The sequence below is a fragment of the Cynara cardunculus genome, unplaced genomic scaffold (assembly GCF_001531365.2).
Source record: "Cynara cardunculus var. scolymus isolate 2C unplaced genomic scaffold, CcrdV1 Un_Scaffold_1659, whole genome shotgun sequence".
In the NCBI taxonomy this organism is placed as follows: domain Eukaryota; kingdom Viridiplantae; phylum Streptophyta; class Magnoliopsida; order Asterales; family Asteraceae; genus Cynara; species Cynara cardunculus.
In genome coordinates this window covers 28,916-51,325 of record NW_020200825.1, presented here as the reverse complement: position 1 = coordinate 51,325, position 22,410 = coordinate 28,916, and the positions used below count along the sequence as shown (strand labels likewise).

The window sequence follows — 22,410 nt, the reverse complement described above, 5'->3', positions numbered from 1 at the left end:
TGAGGTTTGAGCCCTTTGCCATCCCGAGAGGTTGGGTCTACAGGTAACCCGAATACTGTTGGATCAATAACCCTTTGGTAATAAAATGATAAATTCGACAAAAGACATTGAAAGCAAGGTTTAACATGAAAAACAATCTAGCTAACGTAATCTTTCCAAGGATAAATGGACTTGTCTAAACACACACACATATATAAACAAAGGATCATATGAGAATATCATTTGAGGTGAAAAACATAAGGGATCCAAACCCATGACCTTTTTTAATCTCGCATCTCGATGCAGTGCATTAGTATTGATCTTTAATTAGGATTGATCCAATGATGGAGATACCTTCTTACCCTTCTCGCTATAACTTCTATTCTCATGGGACCCAATCCATCTTGGGGTTAAGCTCCAATAGGGTGCACAAAACCCAACCTAAAATAACCCGATGCCTCTTAAGTTGTAAAACCTTCAAACCTTAGATGATACCCCTATTATACACGTTAACGTTGAATTTGATTAGCATGACCGATGCCAAAAACTAGTTAGCTCTTGATCTAACTTTTTCTTTGCTCCCCACGTAGCATAAAAGGTCAATTAACTAGCATGGGACCTATCGGTGACTGCTATTATGTCATAACTCAACCCTATATTTTTTAAATATTTTTGTAACAGGTTGAGTTTTTCTAACCGCAATAGTTGGGTTGGGTTGGGTTGTTCAAACCGGCAAAACCAACCCATGTGCAACCCTAACCTCCATGCACATGACACACCAATATACAAGTTTCTATGCATCAAGTACAAGTACTTAAAGCAACATTACCAACTCCACAATAAAAGGCTTGTACTGTTTGTACATGAACACCATATATTCCACAGAACACATTTACACATGAGTTGAACAGAATCTTGAGAAACAAAACCACACAATTAAGCCAGCCAAACAAATCCATGTTATTTAAAACATGAATATACTACTGGTAGTAGTGAAATCACAATGAATTGATTAAAACCCCAAAAAGTTAACAAAAAAACAAAACAATCAGCGTGCACTTACAAGAAACGGATGCTGGCAAACTCCACATTCGATGGTCTCAGATCCCGAGCTAGGAACTTGAACCTGCAAATGAACGGTACACGTGGGGCATGCAACTTCTTTCATCCGTCTGCTAGAACCCCCTTCCGACTTAGAACCTGCTCGTTATTTAACACAAATGTAAGTAATTTTATCATTTATTTCCTGTATGATATTTGCATTACCAAATATTCTACTTGCCCTCCATTTTGGTTTCTGTCCAATAAGTTTAGCAATTCATCGATAGAAATCTTGCTACTATTCCTTAACTTCTTAATTATTATATAAGTTCTGATACATCCCATTTAAAGTGGCAAGCGTAAGATCGAGGTCTGAGGATCCCAACAATGATGATGTCAAATGACATAAACAAGCAACAAAATTGGAAGTTAATTGGACCAAACAGACATTAGAAGTAGAGGCTTAACGAACAAAGTAACTTTGTCTATGCTCTAAGAGTGCATTTGGTACACAGACAAAATTGGGCAAGACTGGATGGACGAGAGTGAGGTAGGCAGGCAGGTGAGAGAATCATGGAAGGTTTTAGGGTTTTAATTTGGCATGGGTAGTTTAGTAATTTACCAAGTTTGTCCCATCTTTCTGATTTTGTTCCACCTATCTTGGTAGGACAGAGAATGCATTTTTGTACTATTTCGCATACCAAACACGCCCTAAGAGTACAAAGAATATGAATTTGGGAACTACAACAAACATGAAGATGGGGAAGAAGATGACGATAAATAATGAATCTCTAAAAAGAAGTCAAGGGGTAGGATGGTAATCTTTCCAGTTTCCACAGAGCGAATTTGGAGTACATGTAAAGACACAGAAGGATGAATGACACTTTCCTATTTATATACGAGATGGGGTTTTGAGACATATGGGCAAAAGTGAAAATAATAATTGAATACAAAATACAACAGAAACTGTAACGCATTAACTTGTCCATTAACAGAACCCACAAGTAGTCATAGAGATATTACTGGAACAAGGTTGTACCTGATGATGATTTGTGATTTCTTTCCAACTCCTCCTGGATAAAATAGCAAAACATCAGATATGTTGCAAAGCATACTGGTAAAGAAGCCTAAACATCTGAAAGGTCCAGATGTTGGTTCTAGGTATTTCATTTCACAAATCAAACTCAAAAATACGACAATGTAGAAGCATGCTTATCAAAATGAGCTAAAAACAAACACCCCTTAAAGCCATCATCCAATCTCGAACCAGATCAACACAGATGAATGATGAATAGAAGAGATAATGTATTTTAAGTTAATTAAAAAGCTGACAACTAGGTGGCGATGTGTTTTTCTGCACATTGCAAAGTAAGCGATAATCATCCATGCATTTTTATGTTGGATTTCAGGAAAATCCAAGGCCATTACACACATGAACGGAAAGCTCTATGATATACATTAGGGCAGTAATTTTAGTAAGTTGGGCTCTGTGTCAATGTGTTGCCAAGGAAGCCCAAAGACTTCGCTAAAGTGGGTTTCACTTGTGACATATTACAAAAAAAAGCAGGGAGGGGGACAGTCAAATGAAGAAAAAAATACCCATGAAGTAAAATATTTATTATACTAAGAACTAAGAAAAAGAAAAAAAAAGAGCCAATCAAGCAACTGGAATCTAAACCCTAAATGCCTGTCAAGAAATACTCACGACTTTGCAAGATCTAAAATTCACCTGAAGTTTCTTTGCAAGATCTTCATGGCTTTGCAATCCAGATGATCTGCTAGCAGCAGATTCCTTAGCACTGCTCAACCGGTGAGTTACCTCTAACTGAAAATTAAAAATAACAAAATGAGATTTATTGCATTAATAATCTGAAGAAATAGGAAGGTACCAAGCAATGTCTTACGTTTTTCCCTGTAAGCAAAGCATCACTAATAACTAATACAATTCTACTTGGTATCACGATGAATTTAATATAATCATAGAAACTTAAACTTTGAAAAAATAAATTGTACCATTGACTTGTCTATTAATTGATATTGCTAATAATATAAACCAATCAAATATGTCAATCATACGTTGAAAGATAATGTAATCACTTTTTAAGTAAGATTGACCATCAAGCATACTGAACATTTCCTAGAAGTCCCAAGATCAAGCAAAACTAAACACACAAATGGGATCTACAAAGAAAAAGAATCAATCTATAAAGATAAATTAGAATGGGGCGTAGAATAGTGATTTTCCTAAATGGGATTGTAAATAAATCTGTCGAGAAAAATAAGATAAGAGTAACAAAAGCATACCATGCAACGATCGCAAACACGAACTTGAGGAGCATTCTCTTCAGATGTAAGAGCAATTCTTCCATGGGTGCACTTGTCACAAAAAATATCTCCACAGTTTCGGCAATGATGCTACAGCGGCCAATGATTATATCACATAGCATTCACAAAAAGAAAGAAGCATAAAAGGTTTATTGGAAATTGATAGAATATGATTCCACCAACCTTCCTATTAAAAGCGCTGAAATCCGATCCACAACCAGTACACTTTGTAACAGCTTCATCAGGTACCTACAAAAAAATTGGTAATGAGCCATGAAAAAGACACAGCAAAAAGTTCAACAATTACAAGCATTAAAGTCGGTCAAAAATGAAGTAACTTGCATACTGCTAACTTGTAGCACGAACTAAATAGCATTTTTTACCATTATGTAATCAGAACCACAAACAACATTAAGATATCAACCTAGTTGATTCCTTTAACAGCATGATTATTCCGTCAAAAAACCTGTGTGTGTCCACCAACAATTCAAGAACTGAAAGTAACCAACGAATGATGGTAGAATGTTTGTTATAAATACTAACAATACAAGGGTCCCCAGAGAAAAGCTCAGTGATGATATATGAGCGTGGCTACTATGGATATTTAAAATGCTAGATGGAATTCATTTAAGCCATTTGACATCCGACATTTTCATCATCGTCTTGGTGTGAGGAAACAAAGATGTGATCATGTGTCCAATTGCTTGATGTAGGGACGACTGAGACAGGATCCATAAAATAGAGAATGAAACATGGAGCTAAATGGTGAAAACTAATAGCATGTAGAATTTGCCCATCTACAGATTTTATTAAATTTGGTTCCTAAAGGCATTATAGAATTTGATTAATGCCACAACAACAAAATAGCAATGCCTTATTCATTCATCAAAAGCTAAAAGAATAATTAACTTTTCAAACCATCTTACATCACTTTTTGTTGCAAATGGAACACTGTTCTTTTGAAAATGCAACACAATAAGCACACTTCAATTTGCAAAAAATGGAGATATAAAAGTAACATCAGCTGGACTGTTATACACTAGTTGCTGATATGACAAAAGAAAATAAGTGAGCTCATTAGTTTGAGCAGTCCTACTTGGCATGTTGAACTTTATTAATAAACTTTTTGGCAGGAAAATATCAGGTGTACTATATGATTTAATCCAAGAGTTACTGTGACAAAAAGAAACAACCCTACAAAACATGTTAACTTGCAACATAATGTTGATCATGCTGACTGCTATATATATACATATATAAACACACACGCATCATGTAAAGTTATGTGTGTATATATGCATGTACATACATATGTAAGCTGATCTTAAAGACCATGTGAACAACATTTCAACATTCCTCCTTTGGTCCCACAATAAAATATATTTTTGTTTTCATATATTAAAATTATTAAGTTTTATATCCATAAATTATGTTAATAATTTTAGCATTTTTAGTTCAGATTTTTTTCATATGGTTGTCTCTTTATTACATCCAACAGTATTTTAACATCTTCAGATTTACAACTACGATTCGCAACGGGGGTAGTGATTCTTTTTATGAGAACATGTGCTAAACATATCAAATCCATTAGGTGTTCCTGATGTGAAAGACAGCTACAATCAAAACAATTTTCAAAAACCACACCAACACATTGTTCTATCTATGATGACAACTTGGTAAGTTGTCAATCATAACAAGAATTTGAGTTGCAATGAAGTGTCTGTTGCATGCTCCAATTTCACAATTCTACAAAGTTGCCTAAATTTGCTGTTTGTAACAGAGTGTCATGCATGACGATTCAGATTATTGCCACTCATTAACTTTGCCACATGCATGAGATTCATCCCATGTTACATTTTCTCCAAAGTTGCACATCCTTGCAAAACACACAACAGTAAATCCCATCTTCTAGAGTGTGATAACTCGCTTAAAAAAAGAAAAGAATAATTTTCAAATTCATTGGAGCAAAGCTTTTATTTTGCTAAATTATTCCACCTTCGTCCTGACTATATTCTAATATATCGTACTCTTGTTTTCTCTAAATTATCATCACATAAATTAAAGTGGGAAACATCAATAAAGCAAAGGTAAAAATAGCACAATCTCAGGGATCTTCTACAAAGAACTCAGCACATGTTTTATGATGCGAAGGATATACACAAGTAGAATAGAACCAGTTGTCATTGAAAACATTGATAAAGTTGCTACAGGTTACAAATGCTTACCCAATGATCTTTCTCCTCATTTGGGGGTTTAATTATGTTCATCCAGTCACCCAAACCTTTTTTCTTTTCAGTTGACTGCTCAGTCACTTTAATAGCATCAGCAGGTTTGCTCCTTCCACCCATCTCCTTAACCTGGCATTTCCAGAGAACAAAACAAAAAATGTGAACTAAATGCATCCAATAACACAAGCACTCAAACTCAAGTGTGTGAATAACTAATATAGTAATATAAAAAACAAAATTACAAATAACAACCACAAATATGCCAATGTGCATGCATATGTATTCAAAATGGTTTTATGTGTGAGAACATGCTACTCTATAAAGATGAACTTTTTGTTGCCCAGATATCCAATGCATAAGCATCAACATGGGCCATCACAAATCACATGCACCACATAAAATGATTTTAGCCCGCTGACTAACCCCAACAGAAGATGGCAACCACCATATATTTATCACCTATGTGCATTGTCCCCGAACGGATCAAGAAGCTTACAAACCAAATCACAAGGAAGCAATTACAATTCCAGTTATATACATTCACTAGAACTACTGACACAAATGAACGACCAACACAGGAATTAGAAGCCTATAGTGGGCAAGGTAGACCAAACAAGAACGTAGCTGAATAAAAACCAAGAAGAAGGCTCAACAGGGATTAGAGCTGGAAAAAGAATGTGGGAGCCAAGTGATGAATCATTGACCTATGGGCCAAGAAATACAAACATGACACTGTACATCAAAACATAAAATTGGAAAAACCTTCCTAAATAGCCTAAAATACCTGAACTTTCAAGCAAACTTAAGTTCCTATTTCAGTGATTTCTACCTAAAGAACATATAATGCAATTCCAATAAGATCCTATGTAACTACTACTTTTGGCCAAACATGAATCAGCGTCAATCAACTTGAAATAACTGTGGTTCAGATGACCAAAGCATATTCCTGTTTGACCCAGATGGATTGGCCAAATTTGAGTTCGAGTTCAACCTAAAACCAAACTTGCTTAAAATCAAGTTTCACTGATAAATTTTGACCTTTCAGGAACTTGAGTCCAACCTGATTCAGCATGAAAGCTACTTCGATTGTGTTCAGTTGGTATCAACTCAGCTGAAGTTCTTTTTTTATCTTGTAAATAGAAAAACAAATCTATGTATATAGAAGATAGAACAAGTCTGTAGTCTCATCTCCAGACTACTATTTAATAATCAAGATATTGATCTTCTAAACATTTAGTCTATGTGGTTAGTAATCTAAACACATATGCAGGCAGCACATATATATATATATATATATATAATATTACGTACTATGCTGTTATAGTGGTGCAAAAACAAAATTGCGGTCAGGACTGATATTTGAAATACCGGTGATACAGCGGTAGTATAGCGGTCCAAAAAATTGAAGTTCATATAATATTTCTTCGAATTATATGTGTATATATAATATATATGTATGCATACATAAATATATCATTTGCATTAATTAAGAATATAGTTTCAACATCAAACCATCAACTTAAACAAGTTTCACAAACCCAAATAGGAAAAGTGTTCATAAATGAGCTAATCGCAAGCAATACGTTCAACATCATCGAGGAGTCGTGGTCGTCTAAAGCAGAAGATGAGATCGTCGTCGTCTAAACTAGCAACAGATAAGATCGTCGTCTAAAACAGAAACAGAAGCTGAGCAGTGGAGGTCTGGTCCGTCTGGAGCAGGCTGTTGATTGTCCAACTTGGAAAAGAAAAACCTACGACTTCCTTAAATTCCAACTTGGGTTGAGAAAGTAATTGTTATCTTAATGGATTGAAGTTAAAACATAGCCTAGATAAAAAGCCCAACTGCCCAAAACAAAGACTCAGAAGTAAAGCCCAAAAAACCCAAAAATAAATAACGCTATTGCAGAACACAATTTGACCCTAAATATCGGTCAAAATAGAGGCAAATTGCAACGATAATTGCGTGTCCGCTATTTACACCGCAATTTGACCACCTCTATTCTGCTTAGGGCCGATATCCAAGATTGCGCCGCAATTAACAGCATAGATTACGTATACGCATATATATACATATAACGATTACATGTCAACTACACTGAGACTAATCAAGTTTGATTTAATATTGTAACTCATTTTAGTACTCTGACTTCATTTGCATATCGAGCATGATATCTCTCCACAAATTGTCCGAGTAATCCGTTTAAGTTATGGAAATGGAATTTTCACATGATCCCAATTAGTTGTTGATACTTGCCTAAGCTCAGTTAATTAGACAAGTACATTCGAGCTTGTCAACACTCCACTTGTTTACAGCTGTAGTTTAGCAGCATTTTGATAGAGAAACAAGTTTAATGAGATTTTAGGGGAAGGCTAGGAGAGCTAGACATTTTAAACACACTTGGTCAACAATTTGAAAATTGGCCATTTCAATGCACTGAAGCCAGCCATGAACAACTGAAGGCCCACATATTTATTAAGACATGCCAGAAAGCATCCATGCATAAAAATTATATTCCTAACTTTCGAGAAGTTCTGTTCGGTTGGGAGTCCCAAGCTGGCTAGGTGTACTTTTGTGTTTTTCTTTTTTATATTATCTGCCAGAGGTACTGCCCTCTTTCTAAAAAAATAGAAAAACTTCTTACCAAATATGATGTGTGTGTGTGTTTTCCGTACATAAACATTATATGTTCAAAAAGGGTTAACAGAAATACATAGTTTAGCTTTTGCAAGGTGGAGTTTATGATAATTCACACAATTTCTTAGAACCCAACAAGGAAGTTGGATGCCTTCAGAGGGGGTGAAGTGTTTCACTTCTCAACATCAAAATAAAACGTACAATCATACAGATAAACATGCATGTACGTATGCATACATATAAGTTTCAGCTCCTAAAAGTGATTCATTGGATTCTAGACAACAAAGACCTGCTATTAAAACGAACTAATAACTTCAATTACATCTTTAAATGCTTAAGACAAAATTAACAGAATTATATAGGCTGCAGTTATTGTACTTGTTGCTATACATTGGAATTCAACGTCTACTTGTTTTAAAACTTATCACACCCATTTCATTAACATGTCCCAATCAAGTGAAGAGCAAAATTGTTCCTCACACACTCAGAAGAATAAGATAAAGATATCAAAGATCATGAATTCTTCAATTTCTAACCTGAATGGTTGCTGCTGTTACTGTGTCCAACAATGTGTTTGTAGTGTAACTATTGGATTGCAGCCTTATACGCCTTGGCTCAATGTCTACAGAACTCTTGGACCAAAATGCAAAGGTAGATGAATCATACACCTAGGCAGTACAAATAACAATTCAATTATAACAGGGAGCAGAGTTGCAAGAAAGGAAAAGGAGAAAGGAAGGAGCATACTTCACATCTTGTTATTGTATCAAGAGGATATATTCTCAAAGTCCGACTGGTAGAGGGATCAAGCATTCGAATTCCATCCAATCCAATCTGAGGAAGAAACATGGCATTCAAGTTCACCAAGAAATAATTTGGGAAATAAGGTGAAAGATCATGTATTATCACACAGAAGACAGTAGAAAATAGTAAAATAAACGCCATTGCATGCTCCAGAAAACCCACAACATATATGTTACAGCATTTAACGCCTGCTTTGTCCAACCATAATTGTTGTCAATTAACTAATTACCAAAAATAATATGAAGAGTCCTAGGTTCATTGTTGTTAACAATAATGGCTTAATAGTCAATAATTAATTATATAAAAACTTGCAACAAAGACTTCGTAAATAATTTGTAAAGTAAGAGTTGATAACTAATTGCAAGAATAGATAATTACAATTCTTTTTTAGTGCCAAGTGTCCAGCAGTACAGTACCATACAGCTTTGCTTTTTCATTGTACTCTCAAGACTTCATTACTATTCGCATCTCAAAATCAAAACAGAAGGTATGAAAGAGAGCTGATGCAAGAGCAGCAGCAGATCACAGGCAAAAAGATGCTGCAGCAGTCGTAGCGGTTTGATCGCCGTGCAGTTGCAGGCCTTCATAGTGGTAGGTCAGCACACTCGCAGATCGAGAATCAAAAGGTTATACACAAGTGGCTGTGAGAATTTTATGTTTCTTTACCTAATTCCACAATTATCATATGACCAAAGAAAACACACAAGAATCTTTCAAAATTTTAGTATATGGGTTTTTTTAATTAAAGTATCTCACAGATAGAATTGTATTTCAATTCACCGCATAATCATATATTACAAGGTTTATCATCGATTCGGGACCGATTAAATCTTTCCGCTGTTTATTGTCTGCTTAGGCTTGACTGGGACAGTCAACCACCCACCTATGCCTAGACGGCCTTAATCAGTCTTTTAGAACACTCAATCTCATGGAGTCTCATGGCCAATTTTATACAAACCACCATTGCTGAGCCTACTTGAACTTTTAGTCCTTACAAATTATAACTTACAAGAGTACAATTTTTCAGAATGACCCATTACTAGATTGTCAATTGTTACAGAAATTGCCATCCATTCATTCAACACCACAGCCGGTGAAGAACACAAATAATAACACCATCCGCTATTCCAATTGTGGTTGCCATGAATAACTAAATGGAAAGAAAACATCAGATTCTGAACAGGCAAACACGATTGGCGCCTGCCCACAATCTCAAAGTTCCAAGGAAAATGTCCCACAAAAAATTGAAACATTACTTCGTGAAGAGACTTTTTTAAAGATAAATTAACTATATACCCTATAGTAATCATAACAAATGTAGTTGTAGTTCCTTAAGGTCCACAACTTGACACTGAATGTGATTGCAGTGGTATTTAAACAATTAATTACACGTAAACTATTATTAATCTGCACGTCAAAGTTAAATGTAGCAATAGGGAGCAGAATTCTTATGTGTCTAGTTCAAGGATTCATAAAACTCTCATAACCACCTAAGCCAAAAATCGTCGTCTGCTTTCACAAAGTTGATACAAGATGCAAAAAGAAGCCAAGACTTGAATTGGCAAGTCCTAAAAATGCACTAGCTAAATAACAACTTTGTTCTTGGCAAAGGGAACATCTAAGAATGAAATTCCCGTATGCTTCTATACCTTTGTTCTTGGGAAAGATAGTTGAATGTATCATCCCTAACCAACTACTCTCTAGAGCTCTAAGAAACAACATTTGAAGATGATCCAAATTGCATGCAAGAATGAATACCAACTCCGAGTCAAGCATCAGAAAAAAGCATCGCAACACATTGAATTCTGATGAGTAACTACATTGATAAGCCATACTATAATGACATGATGCATAAAACTCTCTCAGAAAAGCCATCAGTGACAAGCAAACATGCATATGACACAGATTAATAAACTAGAAAGCATAAAGATAGTTCCTCTGTACCTGGCAAAGAACATCCATGGTGCTCTGGCCACCACTTTCAGCCAACAACTTTACCCTGAACTTCTGTACCCCACCCTTAACATCTTCCCGTGTCTCAGCCTTTGGGACAGCCTTCACAATCTTTGGAGACGATACCGATGGTGAGTCCTTACCAGGTAAACCAATAGGTCTCCCAAAATCATCAAAAATTACCTGCTCCTTCCAGGTAGAGGACTTGGGAGCAGTACCCCTAGAACCATAAGGCTCAACCTTACCCCCTTGATAGGCATAAACACCATCACCATACCCATCACCTCCATACCCACCACTTGATTCAAACCTAGACATCCCCACATCCGGTCTTTTCCCATAATAATCGGCACCCCCAACCGCTAGATCCGAGACGCTCCTACCATAAGCACCACCATAACCAGTATCATATGAACCATCATATACAGGCGGAACCGGACCCGGACCCTGAACAGGAACCGACGACGGATTAGGATTATTATACAGAGACGATGAGTACTGAAAGCTTGAGCTGTGGTTCAAAGGGATAGGATTCGGAGGAATCGAAGCCGGTGGTTGAGGAGGGTAACTGGGAGCCGCCTGATGCTGATCATAAGGTGGGTGAAAAGGTTGTTGAGATTGATAAGGAGCGTGCGATTGTTCAAATTGGGGGAAAGGGGAGGATTGTGGATTAGGGTTTGGAGGGGCAGGAGAGTATGAAGGGGCAGTCGGAGGTAGAGGATCAGGATTGTGCTGAGGGTAAGAAGGATAGTAATCGGAGGGTGGAGCATGGTAGGTGGTGGTGGAAGTGAAAGGAGGGGCGGAGGCGTAAGTTAAGGGTGGATTGTGGATATCTGGGATAGGATTAGGGTTAGGGTTTTGTGGGTAATTGTGATAATATGGAGTTGTGGAGGTGTAATCACCTTGTTGCATGGTGGCCGGCGGTGGTCGGCGATTGAATGATCGATGGAACGATGAAGATGAAAAAGAATCTGTGTGGGTTTGGTTTTCTTCTCGAAGGAAGCAATGATCAAATACAGGAAAACGAGGAAGAAGGATGATGAGTCAACTCACTTACAAATATTATTTATTTGTTTTTTATAAAGAAAAGTTATTACCAATTATGTGTTAATTATATTCTTCAAAATATATATATATATATATATATATATATATATTTATTTATTTATTTATTTATATAGTCACGTTTAAATAAAAACCATACAATTCTTAAAAATCGTATAAATTAATTTCGATCAATAGGAAAATTTTATTTTTTTCTAATTAAATTTAATCATTAAGGRTATATTRGTCATTTGCATTGTTTTCTATTAAATATGAAAGTTATTAATAAATCTTAATTAAGACAACATAATGAAATAAATTTTATAAATGGTAACATTTAAATATTTAATTAAATTATAATATTAAAAATTGGATTTTGTTATATTGTGTTTCGATTTATTATTGTCAAGATTCATGAAAATCATAAGTTATTAGAGTAATAAATCCATGAAATCAGTAATAGAATAAAGAAAATATTCATGAAAGCAGTTTCATACATGGTGAAATTGGTGTATGAAGTAAGTGAAAATAATTATGGGATTGGTGCATGATGAAACCGTTTCATACATGGTGAAATTGGTGCATAGAGTAAGTAAAAATGTTTATGAAATAGGTGCATGATGAAACCGGTTTCATACATGGTGAAATTGGTGCATAGAGTAAGTGAAAATGATTATGAAATGGGTGCATCATGAAATGGGTGCATGACGATATGGGTACGTGATGAGGTTTAAGATGCACGAAATGGGTGCATGATAAATAGTGAAAATGTTTCATGAAACAGGTTCATGAGGTTTAAGATGTAGTTGGGTTTACCATTTTGCCCTTCTCGCTATTATAAAATAAAAAATTTTAATATATATATATATTTTTATTTCATAAAATAAACTAAACTAATTTTGACCATTGATCAAGAAAATAGATGGATGAGATTGGTTTACATGGTGTACACAAATGGGGGGCGGTTTTCATTTGATTGCTCCTATATATATATATATATATATATATATATATTATAAAACATTTGAATAAAAACTCTTAAAAACTATTTTTTATGCATGAAGTATTGTTTATTGATAAATATTACTTAAAATTCAAGATTATAAATAAACTGTGCATAACTTATTAAAGGGACATGTTTGAATCCATGTAACTAGCTGCAGATAAACATAGTCAAATACAAGATAAACATTTCATTTTAAATATAAAAAATCTAAAATATAATTAAGATAATTATTAAGTTCTAACAGAATATTTAATTATTATCCTTAAAATTATATTATTAAATAAAAAATAAATTATTTTGTTACTAAATCTAAATTAAATTGAATTGAATAAATTACAAAAAACAAGTACTTTTAAATAATTATTTTGATACTAATATTGATATATTTATTTTTGAAATTTTATGATATCTTAAAATTTATATTTTATTCAAAAATAAAAAAATTATTTTTTTCTCAAAACCACATAAAAACCGTATTATAACTTCTAAAGAGACGGAATAAAACGAAACATTAAAATCGAGATATATCTTGCTACATTGTGTGAGTATCATTCTATTATAATATAGTATAAAGTATAATATAATACTAGAAGGAACCCCGCATAATGGAACGAGATACATTTCGATTTTAATATTTTGTTTTATTCTTTGTCTCTGTCAATATAATACGTTTTATATGGCTTGAAAAAACAATAATATTTTTATTTTTGAATAAAATATAAATTTGAAGATAACATACAACTTTGAAAAAAAAATATCGATATTAGTATCAATTTACAATTTAAAAATTCTCGTTTTTTGTATAGTTTTTTAATTCAAAATTTATTATAATTTAATTTATCTATCCTATATTATAAAACATTTGACAAAAAATCTTAAAAACAATTTTTTATGCATGAAGTATTGTTGATTGATGTATATTACTTAAAATTTAATATTACAAGTAAATTGTGCATAAATACAACTTATTATAGCTTTATTTTTTTCGTTCGTGTAACTAACTGCAGATAAAGATAATCAAATACATGATAAACATCTCATTTTAAATATAAAAAATTAAAATATAATTAGGATAATCATTGAGTTTTAACATAATACTTATTTATCATCTTTATAAAAATTATATTATTAAACAAAAATAAATTACTTTGTTAATTATAATAAAGAATTGAACTAAAGAAATTACATAGAAAAAAAAGAATTTTTAAATAGTTAATTTAATACTAATATTGATACATTTTTTTCAAATTTATATTTCGTTCAAAAATAAAAATATTATCATTTTATAAAACCACGTAAAACCTTATTGCATCGACAGAGAAAATGAATAAAATGAAACATTAAAATCAATATATATCTCGCAACATTGCGCAAGTACTCTTCTAGTGTGTGTGTGTATATATATATATATATATATATATCAAAGAAATGTTCAAACAAACGCTAGTTTATTTTTTTTATAAAATAATGTAAATAACCAATTTTATTGATGTGCAATGATCTATTTATTAGAAAGACACTTGATCAATCAAAATAATAAAGTTTAGTAATTTTTCCATTTAAAAAGATAGTTTAGAGACTTAATCATTCAAAATGAAAATGTTTAATGGTTTTTATTCAAAAAAATAGTCCGGGGACTTAATTGTTCAAAATAAGAAAGTTTTATAGTTTTTCATTTAAAAAATAGTTTAACTCATTCAAAATAAGAAAGTTTTTTTAAATTTTTCCCTATATATTAATACTAAAAAAGAGTAAGCTGCAAATTTGGTCCCTGTGGTTTGTCAAAAATAAAACTCTTATTACCTGCAGTTTCGAAATTATAAAATAGCTATCGTACTTGTAAAAATATCTAGATCTTTTTGGGGGGCAGTATGAGATGAGTAGTTTTATCTGGGGTGGATTCCTCCTAAAGAGTAACGAAGGTGTGCAAAGGTAAGCTCAAACTAAGATTCTGCTCGTAGTATAATGGTACAAGCCTGTCTGATTGTGAGACCGATTAAGAGTTGGTATCCTTTCCTAAGGGAGGTTAAAATATCCATTAAATGACGGGTATTTTTGTCATTTTGTCTTTTTTTTTGGTTTATCTGATTAAAGAAATAAAGACCAGAGTCATAAAATCAATATTGATTGTGTAAAAGAAAAAAAAATTCATATTTAATAGAATGTTTTAACAGTTGTTAGAGGGAGAGACAACATTTGGACGTTTTCACAAACTTCGATAGTTATATTGTAATTTCAAACTATAGAGACGTTAAAGTGTTATTTTTGACAAAATATAGAGACAAATTTATAGTTTACCAAGTAGGAGTCATCTCCAACAGATTATCTAAAATAGATAAGATGGAGGTTTTGTTCTCTATATTGCTCCAACAGATTCTCTATAATATTCTCTAAAATAGAGAAAAATGAAAAAAAAACCTTCATATTTAGAGAATTTTCTAAATAGAGCAGTGATTATTTTAATCATTCCACCAGTTAGATTGAATTATTATTTAATATAAAGTTTTTTTTATAAAAGTGTACTGACATGATAAAATTAGATAATATATATATTGAAATCTTTAAAATAAAGAATCTGTTGGAGTTGAATATATAACTTTTTTGGAGATTTTAACTTTTGGTTCTCTATAGATAAATTATAAAGAACCTGTTGAAGATGTTGATTAATATTTTGAATAAAAATTTAAAACTTAACAGATGAAACGAGAAAAAAAGAGTCTAAATATAAATATAAAAAAGATTAATGTTTTCTTATTATAACTTATAAACATATAAATTAAAAATTAATAATAATATGATTTCTTAGGAATTGTTTGTTTACCTTTTAATAGTTTCGTTTAGAGGCAAATTCTGAATCGTTAAGAGGTGAATTTCGTTTGGCAAAAAAAATATGTCTCTTAATGGTTCTAAAACTCTCTGAATGATTTTGTATTGGGTCTTCCTTAACCATTCAGTACCTTAATTTCATTGTAAACAATTACCAAATAATTATATCTCATTTTGCACTATATCATGAGACTCTTTTAATCATTCTGACCATTTAATCATTTTGCATCAAACCATTCAACAACTGCCAAACAACCCCTTATTCAGTTCAATTAAGATAGTGTAGAAACAGCTGAAGACCAACCCGAAAAATCGAATAGTCAATTATTGTCAAACCAACATTTAATAACCATAACAAGAGGGCATTTGGTTAAATGTATTAAGGAGTAATCAATAGAAATAAAAGTAAAAAAAAAAAAAAAAACTATTTGCTATTATATAATATAATGACCCTAGATCATTCGTAATCGTCGTCTGGGGTTAGTCGGTAAACGTAAGCTGCCCCAAAAACCGATGGTTACCCAAAAAAGTTATAAACTTGGATCCCGAGAAGACGAACTATTGGTTTATAACATAGTATAAAAATATATTAATTGAAAAGAATAAAATACTCATTTTTTATATAATATTTTAATAAAAATAATTATATTTAAGAAAATTTATATTTTAAAACAAAAACTAAAAGAAAAAACCTCAATTAAAAGCTAAAAACAGGTATTTTGACACCAACAAGATTCAAACTCCGCTCTCTATTAAATGCAAGACTTCGATCATACTCCATAAACTAATAAAACATTACAGTGACACTCGTTAAGAACGTAATTATTATTCCATTACGATCGAGCAATGAAGCTTAGGTAAGTCCGGTCCTGCCTCTTCCCATCCAAAATTCACATATTTTCCGGTAACAATCATTACGAGAAATTCCAAACATCATGTGTTAACTCAAACGTTGCAAAATCGCGGACACGAAAGAACTCGTTAAACGATCAACAAAACCCAAACGAAAATCAAACTTCTTATCAAGATTTCCGGCACAGGATCCGGCCGAAAACGATGGTCGGAAGTCGATGAGCAAGGAATGCGTTAATATGTGTCCGATTTCTGAGGTATAACTATAAGAAATCCAGATATCACCATTATTTTTCCCTCATCAAACTTCCTAAAATATCCCTTCTAGCTTCTCATTTATGAATGACCGAAAGTAAGTTAAAAGATATAGAGCGATTCTGACTGATTACGCTTCTTGAAGACGATGAGGCTTCATTTGGTTCTCCATCCTAGTGAACCATTCGCCGATACGCGTGTTCTCCACCATATCCTTGCCGGACTTGAGGTACCGTATAGGTCTCAGAACACCAAACACAACAAGATCACCCAAATTTGGTTCCGAACCACCTGTACAATATTAACAACCATTTCGCTTTGATCACTTATCTTTTTATTTATTTCAGTTTTTTATACGCAAAATAGACAAAGGTGTCAATGGTACTTCTACGTCTTTTTCAATCACATACGCATACAAAAAGACACAGGATAAACCAAACGAACCTAGTAAATCCCAGTTTCTCAACTCGAAAGTGAAGTCTAGGATGAAATGTAGGCAGACCTGACCTCTACCCAAAATAGTAGAGTGGATGCTTCTGTGAAAACCTCCGGCTCGTGAAAAGTGTGAAAGAGAGAAATGCAGACATGATAACTTTCTCGAAAGGCAGCTACAACATTTTCGTAAAATGTGGCTATTTTATAACAATAAGTAATTGATAAATCTTTTTGTAGGTCTATGTAAATAAAGAAAACGTGAAAGTACGAAAAATATGTTTAGAGGCTAACCCCATTTGCAAATCAAACAAGTTTTAGAGGAAACGGAGGTTGAAAATTAGAAGGATTTATACGAACCAAGATATTGTCTGCCGTTCAAGGCATCCACCCATGTCTCTGCAGCTGCGTACAAGGCTCCACGCTCATCGGTGATGTTATGTCTTTTCTTCAGCTTTTTTGACACAAAATACATGGCTGCAGCTCCGGCGTACTTTGCAACCAGCCTTTCAGTGAAGCTGAAATTACCTGAAATAATACAGAATCTTGAATCATTATCTTTTTGAATTTTGGTTAAGTTTCGTCCCAATGCTTGTTCAAAAGTAGGGTTAATTAGTTTTTATGGTAACTGTGGGTGTCGGGGAAGTTTGTGAGCACCTTGACAAATCTCATGGGACCCACTTATAGTCGTTACATCCAAATTCCAGTATCCCTAATCAGATTCATAATTAGACCGGTCTTTAACCTATCTATGTGGAAATTACCCACCTAGAACTTGGACTTACTACACCTTGCACATTAAGCGATTGTATCATGTATCACCAAGACTCTACCTCTATGTGGGATATTCAGAGCTCGTTTGGTCTAGATTGGATCATGTATCATCCAAGCACACCGATTCTTTGAGCAGGTCTTAAACTCGTATTTAAATTCAATTTACGATCCAGCCTGAACTGCATCTGTGGCAACCTAAAAGGAGACTATACAGAGGTTCATTGCGAAGCATGCGGGTCCATCTACTGTCTCAAGCAGTTTAACTTTCGTGCTAATTATAGTAGTTATATATAAGATAAGCTATAATAATTGGGTGTCTTGGTCAATTCTTTTGTGTATCTTCTCATCGTTTTGAAGAGCAGCGAGCTCTACTAGGTTAAGTTATTTCCACTACAGGTTTATAATCCCGCCTCTCTCTCTCTCTCTCGTTTTTCTGGCAAGGACTTCCAAGTAAGACATTGTAGCATATGTCTAGTGATTTTCATTTAATTTATATGATAATAATGACTTAACCTGCTCTAGGAAGACCCAATTCACACCACAAGTTTATTATCTCCTCTTTCACACAAACTAGGAAAACATAGAAGTTTAAACTTTGTTGCCTATATGAGATGCCACAAAATGATAAACGCTGAACCTGCTGAACTTCATTATAAAACAACCAGTCAAGAAAACCAATACATACACAATCAAGATTCTGAAACCAAACAAGCAAACAAATGGAAACCATCAATAAGCCCATGTACCGGCTATGTGTAGGACTACTAAGGTGCAAAGACACAATGTATTTGACAATGGTGTGTTGCTTCTAGAAGACAAAAAAATTTCGGTGCAAAAACATAATCAAGAAATATCCTCTAATTGCTGTATGTGTTTTTTTTCCAAATCACTTTCTTATGTTCTGATTTCTTAGTCAATTTTCAATCATATCAAACATCATAAAAAACATCCTAATTTTTTATATGATGTCTGTGGAATGGATCTGCCTTCCTAATGTTTTCACAATGGAAATCCAAGAATAAGTACCTACAAACAAATATACCAATTTGTTTGCTAGAAATAGACATGAACTAAAAGACTGTCACACCCTATCTTCTTTCTTAGGCTCTTAATGATTCATGGAATTAATGTATTTGGCAGTAGAAATGTCACTGTTTGATCAATTTAGGCTCGATTAATATTCATTAGAGCTATATGTCTCAGTCATTTTATATGAGCGTTATGCCACATATATGCTGGCTGCACACCAAACGACGTCTTATTGAGCATTATAATAAGCATTCTTCAAGGGAGACTTTCATAATTCTCCACAATTCTCTTGAGAGCTAAGTTTTCTACAAAACAAAATCTAGATGAGCTATTAGGCAAAAGTATAATCCCTGACATAAAGGTCACCTATAAGTAACAACTTGAGCAGAATTTATTTTTATCTTCTCAATTATGGCTACCTATTAGAGCATTAAGAATCAAAGAACAATATTGGTGCACAGAATTTCCTATTATGTGGGGCTGGAAACTGGGAAGAAGAAGAAAGTCCATATCCATTACCTTTTCCTTGCTTTTTGTAAACCAGTTGTTTCCATGACTCAAACTTGTGATCTCATCACCTCAAATATGCTTGTGTTGTTACAATATTGCAGCTACAATCATATATCGACAGTTTGGTGGTTCCTGAACTTAACTTGGTGAATAACCTGGGCAAGTATCTGATAATGCATTTAACCTGATACAAACCTCTTAAATATTGCTCCAATCCTTTATAACGAAATAAAAGAACCTTGAAGACTAAGCAGATTAACTTTCTGTTCTAGTTTCTGTTGTCACACTTACAACAGGGTCTTCCTACCCTTTAAGTAAATTTCACCAAAGAAAACCATATGTTCTCATTTTCTATATGTCTATATTCCAGATATGATCATGAAAATGTTCGGGAACTGCAGAACATAATAGGCATATGAGTGCTTTTGGTACAAGAATGGGACTGTCTGGACATAAAAGGCACATAAGTGTGGTAGGCAAGTGAAAGAATTGCCGAAGGTTTGAGTAATTTGACATGGGTAGTTTACTACTTTACAATTCTTGTCTTTATCTCCCTGATTTTCATTCCACCTATTTTGGTGGGATAGAAAAATGCATTTTTGTCTCACTCAGATCCTGTTAGTCCCAGTCTAATGTCGTGCCAAACATGGGAGAACAAGTTTTTGTATTGTTGTCTCGCCCTGTCCCACATACCAAACACACCCTACATGAGGCAACATTTGGGACCTGGATAGAAGAGTGAGCCTTAAAACAAGACCACCAGAGTGTTAACAAGTTGAGGATGGGCTTTGAGTTTACTGTAAAGAGTGTGCAACATCATTTAATAGTATTAATGAAGAGATAAGATCCAAGTTCCAACTATCCAATCGCTGAAGATCTTTACAAAGTCATATGCTGTTATTCTGAGGAATCCGTTGCACAAATGAACATGTCGCTTGCATCTAACTAACACACTGTAGATTCTTTCAGCTCATGCATAGATTACTTAGACCAACAAGTGTACCTAAAAGTCTAAGTACCTACTGACTATAGCTTTCATCATGGATTTACAAAAAGAAAATAAATTCTCACCTTGCTTATATTTTCCCCTCTTTCATCCTATGATCTAACTAGCTTAACAAAAAACTATAAAGTTCTAAAGTTCATTTTTCAAACTTAAATATATAATAGGTAAATATGTGTCTGTCAGAGAGTACGTGTGTACAAACAGCTAAAAGAGGGACATATCAATGTGTTTCTCTTCCTACAGGTAATTCAGGATTTTCAGAAAACATATAATATGTAACTTGACAATACTCAATATATTCAAATTATCAAAAAAGTTACCATGACCAGTGATGTAATCAAATGATTCAAGAGCCTCAGAGGGACTTCTGTATATATTTGGTGACAAGACATGCACCAAGTGGTTGTCCACCCACCTACAATAAAAAGTTTCAATCATAAACAATGTATCAATTTCATGGAGATCAATTCTCAGTCCGTAAAAGTTAAGTCTCTTCTACAAGATTAAATTCAGTAGAGACACAATCATCTACACCAAACAAATTCATAATTAGCACAAGACTACTTGCAGGAATAAACACTATAAGAAGCACCAAGATATTAAAAAAGGGATCATACCCACGCCACTTTTGAGCTTCGTCATCCTCAGAGATAGAATCCGGATGAATCCTTTGAAACATTTTATCAATAATATCTGCCAACATCAAGCATACTTTCTTCAGGAATAATTTAAAAAGGAATGGAGAACCATAAATAAACAAATAGCTTTTTGCTATATAGTTAATGAAGACAAAGTATGTCAATAACCTGAAGAGTTGACCATTTGTTCACCATCTACCATCAATATTGGCACCTTCCTGTAATCAGACCATTTAATTTCCTTCTTGTTGATAGGATTGACCTCCACAATCTTGTATGGAATATCATAATATTCAAGAAATGCTGTAAGAAGAAGAAAATCTCCAAATAAGTTGGAAGCAAAAATTAAGCATAAAGTAGCATTTAAATTAAAATGAATGTTGATAAAATGTTCAAGGCATTGCACAAAATTTGTCATGTTCAACATAACCAAAAACATGCACTTAATTTTTCTAAAAACTGCCACTGATTTGTAACAAATGCATAATTAGTTCTAAATGGAATAAAACTATAACATGTCACTAGCCACAAAACAAAACAGGGATCAGCATCACCTTTAACCTTGTTACAGAAAGGGCAAGCTTGGTACTGATAAAGAACGACGTCGTTAGGGACGTAATTCCTGTTAGACTGTGGTAAATCTTTCTCATGAAGCTCTCGAGCTGCTGAGGCGACCGAGGAATAACAAACCTTCCAGCCGTCGCAGTTTTGTCCGCCGGTGACCTTATCGAGCGATGAAAACCAGTGAGACGGTTGTGCATAGGAATATGTGCTATTCCTGCTGCAAAACAAAGCCGTTTGGAGAGATAAGTGGCGGCGAGAGGTGGAGGAGGCGGCCAACGCACGGCCGGTGGCAGCGAGACGGCTGATTTTACTCATCGTTGTTGCCATGGCGGTTCTAGAAAACTTCAAAGGCGAAAGCAGAAAGTCAGGTGTTCAGTAACAATTGGGCAGACTTAAAACCACGTACCTCACCTTTTTTTCATACTAGAAGCGTACTCGCGCAATGCAGCGAGATACATCATGTTTTTAATATTTCATTTTATTTTTTATCTCAGTCGATGTTATAATAT

General features: G+C 33.8%; 2 protein-coding genes across 2 annotated transcripts; both read right to left on the bottom strand.

Annotated features, from left to right (window-relative positions):
- Positions 1 to 797: 797 nt before the first annotated feature.
- Positions 798 to 11,998, bottom strand: LOC112502605 (protein FREE1). The gene is made up of 9 exons (XM_025106558.1): positions 10,957 to 11,998; positions 8,956 to 9,042; positions 8,745 to 8,876; positions 5,571 to 5,702; positions 3,529 to 3,594; positions 3,325 to 3,435; positions 2,750 to 2,845; positions 2,060 to 2,093; positions 798 to 1,179 (listed from the first exon to the last, which is right to left on the bottom strand). The coding sequence occupies exons 1-9, from the start codon at positions 11,875 to 11,877 to the stop codon at positions 1,028 to 1,030; spliced, it is 1,731 nt and encodes a 576-aa protein (XP_024962326.1). The 5' UTR covers positions 11,878 to 11,998; the 3' UTR covers positions 798 to 1,027.
- Positions 11,999 to 16,572: 4,574 nt separating this feature from the next.
- On the bottom strand, positions 16,573 to 22,272 carry LOC112502604 (prostaglandin E synthase 2-like). The gene is made up of 6 exons (XM_025106556.1): positions 21,892 to 22,272; positions 21,506 to 21,640; positions 21,317 to 21,392; positions 21,020 to 21,114; positions 17,741 to 17,908; positions 16,573 to 17,239 (listed from the first exon to the last, which is right to left on the bottom strand). The coding sequence occupies exons 1-6, from the start codon at positions 22,226 to 22,228 to the stop codon at positions 17,079 to 17,081; spliced, it is 972 nt and encodes a 323-aa protein (XP_024962324.1). The 5' UTR covers positions 22,229 to 22,272; the 3' UTR covers positions 16,573 to 17,078.
- Between the last annotated feature and the right edge of the window lie 138 nt (positions 22,273 to 22,410).

What these genes read in the sequence shown, in the direction of transcription:
- LOC112502605 (XM_025106558.1), bottom strand. Translation starts at nt 11,877, where the DNA reads ATGCAACAAGGTGATTACACCTCCACAACTCCATATTATCACAATTAC. An exon ending in CCATGGATGTTCTTTGCCAG is followed by an intron (nt 9,043 to 10,956) that starts GTACAGAGGAAC and finishes TTTCTTCCTCAG; the next exon opens with ATTGGATTGGATGGAATTCG. An exon ending in TAACAGCAGCAACCATTCAG is followed by an intron (nt 5,703 to 8,744) that starts GTTAGAAATTGA and finishes TGGAAATGCCAG; the next exon opens with GTTAAGGAGATGGGTGGAAG.
- LOC112502604 (XM_025106556.1), bottom strand. Translation starts at nt 22,228, where the DNA reads ATGGCAACAACGATGAGTAAAATCAGCCGTCTCGCTGCCACCGGCCGT. An exon ending in TTTCTGTAACAAGGTTAAAG is followed by an intron (nt 21,641 to 21,891) that starts GTGATGCTGATC and finishes TTCTTCTTACAG; the next exon opens with CATTTCTTGAATATTATGAT. An exon ending in TGATTACATCACTGGTCATG is followed by an intron (nt 17,909 to 21,019) that starts GTAACTTTTTTG and finishes GTATTATTTCAG; the next exon opens with GTAATTTCAGCTTCACTGAA.